The following is a 14,356-nucleotide window of genomic DNA, read 5'->3' as shown; positions in this document are numbered from 1 at the left end:
GCGGTCCCGCCCCCTCCCCTCCTCCGCCGCGCGTCAGCCGGGGGTCCTCAGTCGGCGGTGCCTGCCTCGTCCCCACCTGGGTTCCCAGCTCCTCCCCTCCAAGATGGGTCCCCACCACGCGTGTCCTCCACGCCCCCCACCCGGGGCCCGGCGCCGCCCCTCAGCCGGGGTCTCCACCACGCCGTGGCCTCCCGCCCCCCACTCCTGATCACCAGCCCCTCAGCTGAGGGTCCCCACCACGCGGTATCCTCCCACCACCCCCTCTCGCCCCCAGGCCCTCCTCAGCCTGGGTCCCCACAGCCGCGGCCCTGAGACCTCCCATTCTCCTCCAGGGTCCTCAGTCCACTTCCTCATCTCTCAGCCCTTAGGGTCAACCGCCCGGGAGCTCCGCCTCCTCCCTCCTTGAGACCCCCTCTCCTGCAGTGCCCTTTCCCCAGCCAACATCCTTTCTGCCTTCTCCACCCCTCCATCTTCACTCCGCACATCCCCAGGGTCCCCAAGGCGCCCTTGGCTCCTTTGTTCTGCACATCTGCCTCTCCTGTGACCTTGGCATAGTAGCCCTCATGGCCACGGGAAAAGTCAGAGCGGCACTCTGTCTGAAGGGGACCGAGTCAGGCAAGGAGAACATATGACCTGTAGGGACACAGGAATGGAAGTCAGAGTGTTTGGACAGGATTTATATGGACGTCAGTTCTTAGACTTCACTATTTGAAAAGCCGGACCCTACCCTACCCTTTGAAAGGAGCACCAGGAAGACATCAGGTCTAATGGACAAAACAAGGGGCAGAGAGGCGCTCGCTCCTATGCCTCTCCAGCCCCCATCCACTCCACTCCCCACAACATTTCAAGAATGTACAGAACCAGAGCAGAAAGAGTCGTGGTGATCTAGCTCTTGGATTTTAGGATTCGAGTTCCCTTTCACAGCTAGGACTTCAGACTCCTGACAATGAACCCAACACTTTTCTCCTCACATGAAATATATATATATATATATATATGTTGTCCACATGAAGGACAGAGCCAACAAATAGTGATTCAACCTTCACCTACACAAGGCAGAGGTGAAGGGAGTGACGGCCATAGAGCAGGATGATCCGCAGCTTCAAACTAGAGTGATACACAAATATATAACTGAACTTCAGGGCAGCGTAGGGGGGAGAGAACTTACTTGCAGTTAAAAAAAAAAAAAATTTTAAAATGTTAAAAACTTGAAAGTTGAAAGACAAGGGAGACAAATATAGTAGATCTAATGTGCAAACTGAGATTTATCTATTTCCTTCCCTGTTGTGATAAAATCCTCTGACAAAGCAACCTATGTGAGAAAGGGTTTCTCTGGCTCCATTCAAGTGTACATACAGTTCAGTGGTCACATCACACCCAATCAGAGTGCAGAGAGAAAGCACTCAACTCAATCTTTCTGTTCTGTGTGGTCCAGGATCCTAGCCCAGGCTCTGGTGTTACCCACAGTGATCCTGTCTTGCCGCCTCAGCCTAATCAAGATATTCCACAAGCATCTCCAGAGACTAACTTAACCTAGATCACCCCTCACAGATGTTATAGAAGATTCTAGAGTCTCATCAAGTGTACAACTGAGATGACGTACCACCTGTTTCAAGACAGGAAAAGGATAACAATTTGAAAAAAGGGAAGTATGTTCGGGTTTATCCTTTATTCTAGTTGACTTGAGAACAGGGCAAATGAAAAGGGGTTAAGAGTTAAAAGACAGGAGACAATGTGACACGTGGAGAAGACAAGGATGTAGAGTGAAAACTGGCTTAAATCTAAGCTTAAGAGAAGAAGGAATCTAGATAAGAAAACACTAATATTTTATCATCTTTCCTTTAAGCTTAGGGAGCCCTTTCAAAAGAACGAACACAAAATATTAAAACACCATCCCAAATGCATCTACCCTTATGAGTTTTCCAAAATGTATCCTGTATTTACATTATTTAAGACTTCCCCTTAATTTCCTATGGCAAGTCCTAGGATTTTTATTATTATTATTATTTTTCATTTCTGAGACACACTCTCAGACTTGCCTATCCTGGAACTCACTATGTAGACCAGGCTGGCCTGGAACTCAGAGATCCACTTCCCTGTGCATCCCAAATGCTGAGATTAGAAAGGCATGGGCTACCATGCCTGGCTACACTAATTTTCTTAAACTTAAGAATAACTATACCTCTGTATTGGAATCTGTAAGAATTCATACCTACCTTTTCTACTACTTTAAGGTAACATACGTTAACATGTAAGTATAACTGGCTTTCACTTGTGTGTTTGGCATGTGTAAGGTAACACATGAGGCTCACACATCTGTATATATCATTTATTTTGAAGGGTGGAGGGTATGAAACTGCTGCTCCTGAGCTATTCACAATAGAGAGCAAACACCAAAACCAATGCCAAGTAAGACTCTGTTTCATGTTTAGCTTCTACCCAGCTGTCCCATGCCACATCCCAGATCCATCTGCTGGCAATCTGTGAGACAAAATTTAAAAGACTCAGATGGAATGTGTTAAGTAACTTAAATTACAGTGGTTTGGCTTTTTAAAATAATGTGTCAATGTCTCAGGAAGTTGTATTTAAGAAATAATTTGTTAGGCTGAGTAGGGTAACTTAGGTGATAACACACCAGCTCAATACCCTGTGTTTCGTCCTAGCACTACATAGAGATGTCTCAGCAGTGTAGAGCATGCATTGTGTTACCAAAAGACACAATTCCCAGCACCCACATCAAATGGCTTACATTACCTGTAACTCAAGCTCCAGGGGAATCCATCACTCTGGCCAACTCAGGTACCTGCACTTTTGAGCACTACCCCATCCTTCCAAACACACATATACATGTTTTAAAAGGAAGTATTTTTTATAGGATAAGACCAATTTTTCATTTATGGAGAATCAGGAGTGATACTGATTGTCTCCCTTCTTTTCTGGAGGCTGTTAGTGGCCTTATAGTGAGTCCTAGGCAGGAACAGAGGGCTCTGTAATGGGGCCTATAAAGCCAGTTTACTGTGTTCAGACCATGGTAAGGAATCCTTCTTACCACGTTTAAAACTCTTTAGCCAAAAGCCTTGTTAGAGCCTAGTCTGGCAGCAACAGTGCCAGTTTTACAAATAGGCTATGACTTCTTTGTGATGCCTGCAAGGTCAAGACAAGCTGTACTATATCTGTGATGGATCCAAAATGGCCAGAGAGTCCTTCTGGTTCCTCCTAAAAGACTATTTCCTCACCCCTTGAATGAGGTGGCCTTCTGACTTGCTCTGAGCAACCAAATGTGACACTGTACAGCTTAAGCAAAGCATCAAAGGCCCTGTAGTTTCTGGCCTGGCTTTGTGGAATGCTGTGCTGAGACTCCTATATGGGATCAGTCCGCAGGAGGACGGCTAGAATGTAGAGAAACCCAACGGCGTCAGGCAAGGGGCAGGTCGTCTGGAATGTTCAGTTCCAGCTGAGCCAGCAGCAGTTACAGCACATCACTGAGCCTTCAAGACTACACAGGTGGTTACAGGCTGAGCAGCCTCACAGAATGAGGACAGAGATGCTGTTGTTTAAGAGCCTAAATTCCAGACAGCTTGTTATGTAGTCACACTGGCATTATGGCACATGTCTATTTCCCTATCCTACTAAGCTCAGCTTTGCCTTAGGCCTCTGCTAAGATGATCTTTCTGGCTCGGTGCAGCTGATTCCTCTCACGAGCCATCAGCCAGCCTTCCCTTTTCTGGGAAGTCCCAAGCAGCTGCTCTGGCATGTCACCCCTACCTCATTTTCCTGGAGAGAATTTACTGACGGCAAATAGGATAAACATTAAGACCACTGTTATATTCTGTGTTATAAAGCTAAATTTTTACTTCATATTATAAAAAGAGATCTACGCTTATTAAGTTTCAAATGTATCACTCCTAATGATTGGTTTGTTGTGAGTTTACCATTCCCCGGCTTGGAAGCACCCAGAGACTAATAGGTTCATACCAGAGACATAGCTATTACAAGGGTCAGATTTGAAGCAAGACTGAATTCTGGAGTGACTGATGGCCTGCAATCTTTTTTTTTTTTGGAGACAGGGTTTCTCTGTGTAGCCCTGGCTGTCCTGGAACTCACTCTGTAGACCAGGCTGGCCTCAAACTCAGAAATCCGCCTGCCTCTGCCTCCCAAGTGCTGGGATTAAAGGCGTGCACCACCACCGCCCGGCTGATGGCCTTCATTCTTGCTCCTTTCTATATGTAATCTGCTGTCCAAGATGACAGGTAGCCTACAGGGATTAGCCTGTTGTCTTCTCTGAATAGAGTGCAACTTAAAGATTCAATTTCTGTTTATTCCTGAATGGCATGGGCCCTGCTATTCAGTCATGATAACACCACCTGTAACTTTCCTGCTCTCCGGTGCATGTACTGCATGTTGGTGCAGTTCCCCATGGACATAGGACCACCTCTGTCTATAGCTCTCACCATCAGCACCCATCTGCCTGTCACATCAGGGTTACTATTGCTGTGATGAAACGTCATGACCAAAAGCAACCTGGGGAATCATAGTCCACCGAGAGAAACCACAGCAAGAATGCAAACTGACCAGGAACCTGGAGGCAGGAGCTGATGCGGAAGCCATGGAAGAGATGCTTACCAGCGTGGTCAGCACCCAGTTACTCACCAGTCCAGGAATGGCACCGTCCACAACGGGCTGGAGTCTCCCACATTTATCACTAATCAAGCAAATGCACTACAGGCTTGCCTACAGTCCAATCTTATGGAGGCAACTTTACAATTGAGGTTCCCTTCTCTCAGATGACTCTAGTTTGTGTCAAGTTGATATAAAACTACCCAGCACAGGCTGGAGAGATGATAGCTCAGAGGTTAAGAGCACTGCCTGGTCTTCCAGAGGTTCTGAGTTCAATTCCCAGCAACTACATGGTGGCTCACAACCATCTGTAATGAAGTCTGATGCCCTCTTCAAGCATGCAGGTGTACATCCAGATAGATCACTCATACATTAAATAAATAAAAATAAATCTAAAAAAAAATAGCCAGCACAATTGACCCTTGTCAACTTAACACATAAACATACTATTATTAAACCATAACTTTCCTTTCTTGTTCATCCCTAAAAAGCATACATTAATATCAACATCAAATTATAAACATTTTTCATTACTTACCATGCCTAAATGAAACTTACTGGTTAATTAATTAACATTTGCCTTGATCTTTTCAAGATAGGGTCTCACTATGTAGCTCTGTAATTCTGGAACTTGCTATGTTGAGTAGGATGGCCTTGAACTCACAAAGATCCACCTTCCTCTGCCTCCCAAGTCCTGGGATCAAAGGTATGAGCCACCAGGCTTACTGGTTAATTGAGTTAAATGATATTTAAATAACCAAAATTGGTATGACCAAGAAACAAGCTATATAATCTAGCAAATTATTGTTAGTAACATTGTGGTTCTAGGCTAATAGTTTTCAGAGAATTTGCAATTAAAAAGAAAAGTCTTTTTAGCAAAATATTTCTGTGTTCAGGTTCCTTCAGGATCTCTCCATCCCTGGGGACACCTCACAGCTCAAAGGAACAGATGTTCGACCATCATGGAACTTACATTTATTGCTTGACCAGTTTTTTGAATAAATAATACTTTTATAATGAATTTATAACGATGGAATGCAAATTCTTTGACTGCTGCCAATATTCGATCTGCCAATTCAAGTGACAAATGAGAGAAGGCTTTATCATCATATTTGACATCTTTAAGACTGTCCTTTAAAAAAAAATAAGAAAAACGTTTCAATTCTCAAACCAAATGTTTTTATATAAATAGAAAGCATGTATCTAAATAATACATACAACTGTTTTAAAATACACAAATTCCTGAAAATGATTATATATACTTACCAATTTGTTTTTAATAGCAATTTTGAAAAAAATGTTTTCAAAATTATGTTAAGTTGTCAAAGCCAGGTTTAGTGTCACATGCCTTTAATTCCAGCACTCAGGAGGCAAATAGCTCTTTATAAGTTCTAGGCCATGCTGGCTTATACCGTGAGCTCCAGGCCAACCAAAGCTACAATCGTGAGACCCTGCCCCAAAAATGTTAAGTTCAATTGCCCTCCGTGAGCCACACCTGCATTGTATTTCTGTTTTGAGGCTGCTCTGTCAACTTGTTTGTAAGTAACGCAGTTTCCATTTCTCTCTAGAGAGACAAGGAAATTTCAAACGTTTCTGGAAATTCATAGTAAAGGAAGGAAACATTTTGTGTTTATGTGTATGTAAAAATTTGGATTGAGTTTTCCAAATGCCTGTTGTTTCTAGGCCCAGAGTTGCTTTCTGTCCCTGCTATCTTCTCTGGGTCCTTGAATCAAAACTTACTTCTCTTTCTTACTCCTTATGGCAACTGTGACTTCCCATATTTACTAATAAACTAACATCTTAGAAAAAGAGATGTGGCTCACAGACCATCAAACAGGAACCTTTTTAAAAATAATAATAACTTCAGATTTACTTTAAATGAATGATTGCTTCACCTACATATATGCCTGTGCACCACATGTGTGCCTAGTGCCAACGGAGGCCAGAAGAGGGTGCTGTATGTCACAGAAAATACAACACAAATGGAAAAGCAGCCAGCGCTCTTAACTGCTGAACAATCTCTTCATCCCAGGAGCCTTTCTTACACAATGAGAGTAAAGCTGAACCCATGAAGAAACTGATTAATAACAACGCCTTTAATTCACTGGCTTTCTGGAGTGCACCCAGGACTGTGCACTGAGGTCTGGTGATAATAAGTGGACTCCTATCAATCTGATTCACAGGAACATTAAGTCAAGTAAATGTCCTCCCTCCATCCTCCTGCCCTGCTCCTTCTACCTCCTCTCTTCTCTTTCCAACTTCTGATATTGGCTCGATGACAGGTTCCTTCCATGTGGTTGGAGGCCTGCATTTGAACTTGGCTCTATCTTCCCAGTACTCAGCATCATCTGTTTTCTTTTGAATCTAACTTAAGTTCAAGGTCAGTCTTCTCTGAGATAGTCCCAGCCTATTGCTTGTTTGTCTAGGAGTTTCTCCAGTTCCATATGCTGACTGTCACTTTGGCCTTAGAACCCTGGGGTGGCTTCTGTAAATGTGATTCATACTCAGGTAATTTATTCAATTTTGTTTAATTTCAGTTTTGTGATAGGGTCAAGTGGGAGACCAAAAATATACACTCTTAGATCATATATGCTATTTATGTTGATTAGAATTCTTTCCCCAAACTATAAGCTATCATATCTTTGCCAAATATCACTTAGTTTCAAATATAAAGTTAGAAATGAAGGGACGGGAGGTAGTAGAGAGGTTCAGAATGTGCTACCTAAAAATTAGCTTCTTTCTCATGTTATTTTGACCCAAAAGTACTTGAAAAAGTGTGGGTGCAGTAGCCTGGCCTTCCTTATGCTTCCTGGAAGCAGGAGATAAAGTCTCGGAAGAAAGTTTCTCTCCAGTACCAGGAGAAAGGAAGAATACTGCCAGAGATGGGAAGGAGGCAGAAGACACTGCTTCAGCCTCCCGTATGTTCCTAGGCACAAAGCTTTCTAGAACTGCCTGCTCAGCCCACACAACTTTAATCCTACTTCCCGATTTTCTAACCCTTATCCCAGTTAGTACACAAGGGCCTGACTCCGCCTTTCCATGCCTTAGGTTTTTGTGGCCATCAGTTGATCAATGGAATGCGAATATAAGTCCATTTCACATAGCAAAAATCAGGTTCTCCAAACCCACCCTGAGCCAGTTATAAAAAGGCATGATTAGAACAGACATACTTAGCAGCTGACAGAATGTCCACCTTGATTCCTTGACCTGTGAAAGTAAGTGTGTTTTTATTGAAGAAAACCTTCAGTGGAAGCATTTAGAATTACCACTACCTTACTAAAAATAGACAACGTAATACCTGTGAAAGGACTGTATCAATCACTGCCACTGCAATTTTTAGAACAGCCTCTTTCAATGCATCTATTTGGCCTGTTCAGAAGAGACAGATACAGGTAAAGGCATGTAAGCTTAGACAGGCAGCACCTACAGCTCCAGCTGTTGTATGGGACATGGTTTCAAAACTGCTTAAGCACAACATCTTTCGGTACCACCTATGTAGTTACCGACCTGGAAAAAAAAATGTCTTTTCCCCACACCACTAAAACCAGTTTGCTTTCAACTAGCAAAGCCACCAGTACATGTTTCCTGTCCTACCTGCAATGCAATGACTAACCCACGTCAGAATTTAGTTTACAGGGAACTGGTTGTCTTTCCCCATAGATTCAGACTGAGTTCAACAAACACAAAGAAGATTATAGGACCATTTACCCTCCATATTTTTCAGGCAGTCTTTATAGTGAATGGACACACACAGACACACATACACAAACACACACACTTTGGCCTATGATGGTCTCATACATGCTACACAAGTGTCTATCACTGAGCTATACCCCTGGTCCCTAATTACCTTTAATATCTGCTGGATTTTAGTTTCTACCGAATGTGCTTGGAATTTCTTCAATGGTTCCATTCTATACGAATTAGCAAACTTTAATTTTGCCAGGGCACTTTTCCATTCTTTGCCTATATCAGCAATTGAGTCATCAAATGGAGGTTCCACATACTGAACATCATGAAAAGACTCTCTCAGTCTTTCTCTTAAGATCTGTGCATACTGAAAGAGGAAGGGAGAGAGACCGCATTTCAGATTTTAAGAATTTGCATCAGTAGGAGAAAGAGCTAACAAACCTGAAATCTTTTAGGTAGCCACTTCAGTACTGTCCATAAGTCCCAGATTATTAGCTTTCGACTTGAGGGAGTCTATGCTTTATGTATACATAGCATAACAGTTTCTATTGTCAGTTTGAGACCAAATAACCACCTAAACAGAGGCTTTGGGCTTGCTCTTGATCTGGTTAACTAAAGTGAGACCTACCCACCATGGATAGCACCACTCCCTGGGAAGGAGACGGTGGTGTGCATGAGTAACCACTGCTCTGCCTCTGAGTGTGGCTCCACAGTGATCAGACACCTCACACTCCTGCTGCCATGCCTTCTTTGTCTTACTGGGTTGTACTCCTGGGACCATGGCGCTAAGACAGACACCCGCTCTATTAAGTCACTTTTGTAAGGGCATTTTATCACACAATAGGAACAGCAACTAAGACATGCACTACACAAATATACAAACCTGGGTGCATATATTTAGAATACCCACAAAATATCGAAAAGGACAGGAAACAAGAGTAGCCTGCGCATAGTGGCTGAAGGATAAAGATAAAACAACTTTCTATGCTTCCTTCCTACCCACAATCATAGAAAGATTATCCATAAATTTATTTTACATATAGTGATTTTAAAAAGTAGTATCTTTGGATCACACATTTATAGATCTTGAAAAGATAACAAAAGCAAATATATGTGTGTGTGCGTGTATATGTATCAGTCCATGATTTTTGACGTGGGTTTTTTTGACATGATGTTTCCTTCTAAAGTATACAATTTGTATTTCAATAATTATTTAGAGCCCTACAGATATGTCCAACCTGTGACTGACTGGTAGTGTGCATGCATCCAGGCTATCTATGAATGATGTGAATACCACTCAGCACATTGTAGGTGATAATGTTTTATAGCAGTTTCAGAAGGCTGAATACCACTATAGTAGTTCATGGATTAATTTTCAGTCTCTCATTTAAAGTGGCAAGCTTCATCTTCATAATAACCAGGCACTTCTCTTCCATATCTAATTGCTTGGCTAGAAGGAGTGAATAGACATCTGCCCTACTTCTGATATTAGAGGACACATTTTATTTATTATTTATTAAAAATTGTTAGAGGACAAATTCTACCACTGTATATGATGTTAGCTATGGGTTTTTAATATATGGCTTTTTAATGTTGTGATAATTCCTGATATTGTTTTGTTCAGTATTTTTATTGTGAAAGGGTGAATTTTGACAAAAAATGAGTTTTCTTATTAATTGGATGTGATAATATAGCATACTATTTCAATTTATGTACTGAACTACACTGGGAGCTTTTAATGACTTATCTTTGCATTATGGAAGACGTAGGCATGGTGTATAATTGTTAGAATTGAAAAAAGCATGCTAGGTTTTTTTTTAGCATGTTAGTGTTTTGAATCAACATTCATAAGGGCAATTAATTATATCTTTGGTTTATTTATTCATTTATTTACCAGCATTTGTCATACATGTTCAAATTCATGTATATATATAATATTTACGTGCTAGTCTAACTGAAGAGCAATTCACTGAGATCTATAGATCTGGGATTTAGTTCATTTGAGCGCACAGTTTACTTGCAAGTTTTTAATAACAAAATTTATTAAAATTTAAAAAAATTTGATGGCTGAAGTTCAAACAAACCTAGGGCCTCATGCATGATAGGCAGATACTCTACAAAAGCCGACAGGGTTTCTCTGTGTAGCCCTGGCTGTCCTGGAACTCATTCTGTAGACCAGGCTGGCTTCCCACTCAGAAATCCGCCTGCCTCTGCCTCCCAAGTGCTGGGATTAAAGGTGTGCGGCACCACTGCCTGGCCACCTGTCTCCTTTTATGTATGTGTATTTTGAGTGAGTTTATTATAAACACAGTTGAGTCTTATTTTAATCCATTTTGACAACTGTTTTAAATTGCTGTACTTAGACCGATGTCTAAGTACATTCAAAGTGATTGCTAGTACATCTGGATTAGTATCAGTCATATATGCTAATCTGCTCTGTATGATGCTCTTATTCTTCTGGTCCTCCATTCTTTTCTGTTGTGCTTTAAATTGAGTATTTAACATGACTCCTCTAATTTGTCAGCTCATTCGTTCCTCTTCCTTGACCTCCTCTCTTTGCTGTAGAATTTGGAAATACACATGTGCAGCTAATCCAACCATGTTCAACTAACACTTCAACTGCGCATGTTAAAATGACTCAAGTTCTTCCCTCCCTCTCCTTTTCTTAAACTGTGACATTCATCTCACCTCTGTGTACATTAACATGTATCCATGTGCAAACATAATATTACAAACCGTTCCTGTTATGTTTTTAACAAACTACTATCTGTTACAGCAGTGGTTCTCAACGCTTTAACGTGGCTCTTCATGTTACAGTGACCCCCATCCATAAAATTAGTTCACTGCTACTTTATAACTCTAATTTTGCTGCTATTATGAACCATAATGTAAATATCTGATATGCAACCTCCAACAAGTTCAGAACAGCTGTTACAGTAAAAAGAGGTACATTAAAAGTTTTTAAATTAACCTTCATTTACTCTCTTTGACACTCCTTTATCTAGATTCAAATGTCTGATTTCCTTTTTATTGATTTTTTTTGTTAACATTTTGTGTAAGGAAGGTTTATTGGAGATAAATTTCATTATTTCTTTCCAAAAAAAAATTTTTTTTTCATTTGAGAGGCGTTTTGCAGGGTATAAAATCCTAGGTTGTCACATTTCTTCTTTGAATACTTTTACTTCACTTAATTTATAATTTCTGAGAATATGAATGTAATTCTCTTTCATAGTATCTTTGTCTTCTGGCTTCTTTTGGACTTTTCTTTATCTTTAATTTCTATAGTTTGAGAATATATGCCTACATAAAGATTTATATATTATTATTATTATTAATTTTTATTTTTACTATAACTGGGTATAGTATTCTAGGTCTGGTTTTCTTTCAGTAAAGATGATGTTCTAATTCAGACTATTTCTGAGAAGCCTATTTTCTCTTTCCTAGTTTCCCTAAAAATGTTCTTATCACTAGTTTCAAGTATGCCTTGACAGGAGTTCCTGTTCCTGGGAATTCCCTGAGACTCTGGTTTAAGGGCTTAGTTTTCATATCTGTGACTTTTCATCTATTATCTGTTACTCTTCCTTTTTCTTTAGGGACTCAAATAGCAAAACTATTAAGGCACTTTGACTGAATACATTTCCAGAACTTTCCCCTCCCTCATGCCAAGTCTTCTGTGATAGTGAACCTGTTAATTCTATTCACTGTACATAATCTGACATTGTATTTATGTATGGAAAGACAACTCAACCTGTCTCTTAAGAAGTGCCTACTATCTTCTCTTGAACTACAATATACTCAAGGGATACTGCTACTAATGCACTACCACTAACTGTGTTCAAGGTTGCATGATCTTCTGGGAATAGAACACATGGAGCCTCAAATTAACCCTTAATGAACCTACTCCTTTTAAAATTGCATTTCTGATATTTCTTTATGTATAATACTGGTTACATGATTTATTATACTTATTAAAACTATTTTATTCTTTCAGTTAATATGAAACCTTTAAAATCTTTTAAAATAACATCAAATTTGTTATCAAAACTAGCTACTGACAGGCATTTATCTATATGGAGCCTACTTAAATAAACTTGAATAAACTGAGTTTATACATATAATTATTCCAGTGAGATATTCAATTATTTAGCAAAAATGTTATTTGCTAATGTTTATGGTTTTCAAATACATATGCTTGAGAGACTGATAAAGTTGCCAATTTTTAATAATGTTCTCAAGGTTTTGTAATCTTTGGTTACAATGACCTAACTCCTATAAGCAAAAGTATACTTTTATTGGAAAGATGGTGTAACTCAGACAGAAGATTCCAGTTTGCACCTGCCATTATAATAAACCTTGTCTTTTCTTAGTTCATTAACCTAACTTGGTTTCATCCCTACAAAGTTTGAGTAGTCACCTAAACCACTGAAGCCCTGCCCAGTGTGAGGTGAGCTACTTCTCTGAAAGCACTACCACTGGAGAAAGGAGAGGGACACAAGGAGTTCAGCAGCTCTTGTAGAAGACCCAGTGACTCCCAGCAACCACGTTGGCTCACAACTACACTATCATGTCACTTACGTGGCACATATCCATACACCCAAACTCACACACACATAAGATAAGTAACTTTTTATAAATGGATACAGAGTAGGTAAAATCAAGTGGGTGCTCAATATATTAATTCAAGTGCCTTGAGTTTTCATGTTCTCAGAAATACAGACATCTTGAAAGTTGAAATTAACTTTTCGGTGCTAGGGTTAGTAAATGTGGGATTCTGTTTTAAATTCTTAATTACTGGCCTATTCGAAGTTTTTACCTTCAGAAGGCTAAATTTTTTTTTAAGAAATATAGATATATAAATATAGATCAATCAAATAAGATGCCTTGCTCCATGCACCCTTGCTTCTGGATTTTACTAAATGTGTATTTTCGGTTTGAATCCGGGGTCATTCAGCTTTTAAAATTGGCAGTAGATTTATAGCATAGCCTCAAAGTATAGCAATCTTTAGTATTCATAACCCAAACATTAATATAGTATAATGTTTGGCAATTAGACATAGCTCATTGTTCTGCTTTTCCCTAGGTGTGTGAATTCAGCATGCTTACTTTTCTATTTGTTTTTTTTTTCTGACACTAAAAAGACATTAAAACCTGAAGTGTCGCCATCACTCAGGGGTCATCCTGAAATAGTTCAGTTCCAAAAATTCGTGTTTTCTGTTATATCTAGCCTCATCCTACCAATCATTCATGAGTCACGTGAAGTAGGTATGAAAAGAAACCACCAGGTGTCCTAAGCTCAGTACTGTTAGTTGTGCATCCTTGTACAAAATGTTTTCCCTCGTTGCCTCAACAGAAGATGGAGCCCTGATTGCACCAATGGTTTTCAAAGGACAACCAAACAGAAATGCCAATGTTCTACTGAAATGACCCCTTTTACTTATATCAAGAGAAATAAATAAACATCTTAAGTTTTTCCTCTTATATATTTTTTCAAATAACTAATATTCTTTAAAACTAAAAGCAGTTCATTATCAGCACATCAGTTTTTTCCCCTAGGTATATGTGTGTGTGCTTGTGTATATTAATGTGCATATGTTGGTAAATTACGTATATACTAAAATTGCATTTATAAGGTGTAATTCAACTACTAAATAACTGGACATTTGCAAGTCTGAAAAGAATTGAGGATGCCTGTGTAAAATCTTTGGATTTAACAACAAAAAATCCTGGGCCTTCAACATCTAAACGACGTTGTTCCGCCTAAACTCAGTTTCGCGATGGTCACAAAAAACGGAAGAAGGGCAGCCATCCATCCTGGGTTCCGGGTGCAGACAGGGGACCAGCGTCATCTAAAGGGTGGGAAGGCTGCCTTGGGCATCCGGTCTCCACTCACTGACTCCTTCTCGAACATGCTAGGCCTCCTTTCTCTCTTAGTCGACACCGGGGATTGGTGCGTTTGGCTGGAGGGCGTCTTCGCCATTCGGCCTCGCCGCTCCATCTTGATCGGTTCACCTGGACGCCGCGCCTCCCTCCGCCGTGTAGCCGCCCAACG

General features: G+C 40.3%; 1 protein-coding gene across 1 annotated transcript; it reads right to left on the bottom strand.

Moving 5' to 3' along the window:
- Positions 1-2,316: 2,316 nt before the first annotated feature.
- Positions 2,317-14,307, bottom strand: Dynlt2 (dynein light chain Tctex-type 2). The gene is made up of 4 exons (XM_076926551.1): positions 14,198-14,307; positions 8,468-8,674; positions 5,591-5,749; positions 2,317-2,481 (listed from the first exon to the last, which is right to left on the bottom strand). Exons 1-4 carry the CDS (start codon positions 14,300-14,302, stop codon positions 2,371-2,373), a joined length of 582 nt encoding a protein of 193 aa, XP_076782666.1. The 5' UTR covers positions 14,303-14,307; the 3' UTR covers positions 2,317-2,370.
- Between the last annotated feature and the right edge of the window lie 49 nt (positions 14,308-14,356).

Source organism: Arvicanthis niloticus, chromosome 28 (assembly GCF_011762505.2).
Source record: "Arvicanthis niloticus isolate mArvNil1 chromosome 28, mArvNil1.pat.X, whole genome shotgun sequence".
In the NCBI taxonomy this organism is placed as follows: Eukaryota; Metazoa; Chordata; class Mammalia; order Rodentia; family Muridae; genus Arvicanthis; species Arvicanthis niloticus.
The sequence above is the reverse complement of the archived record's forward strand: the minus strand, read 5'-3'. Positions and strand labels throughout refer to the sequence as shown.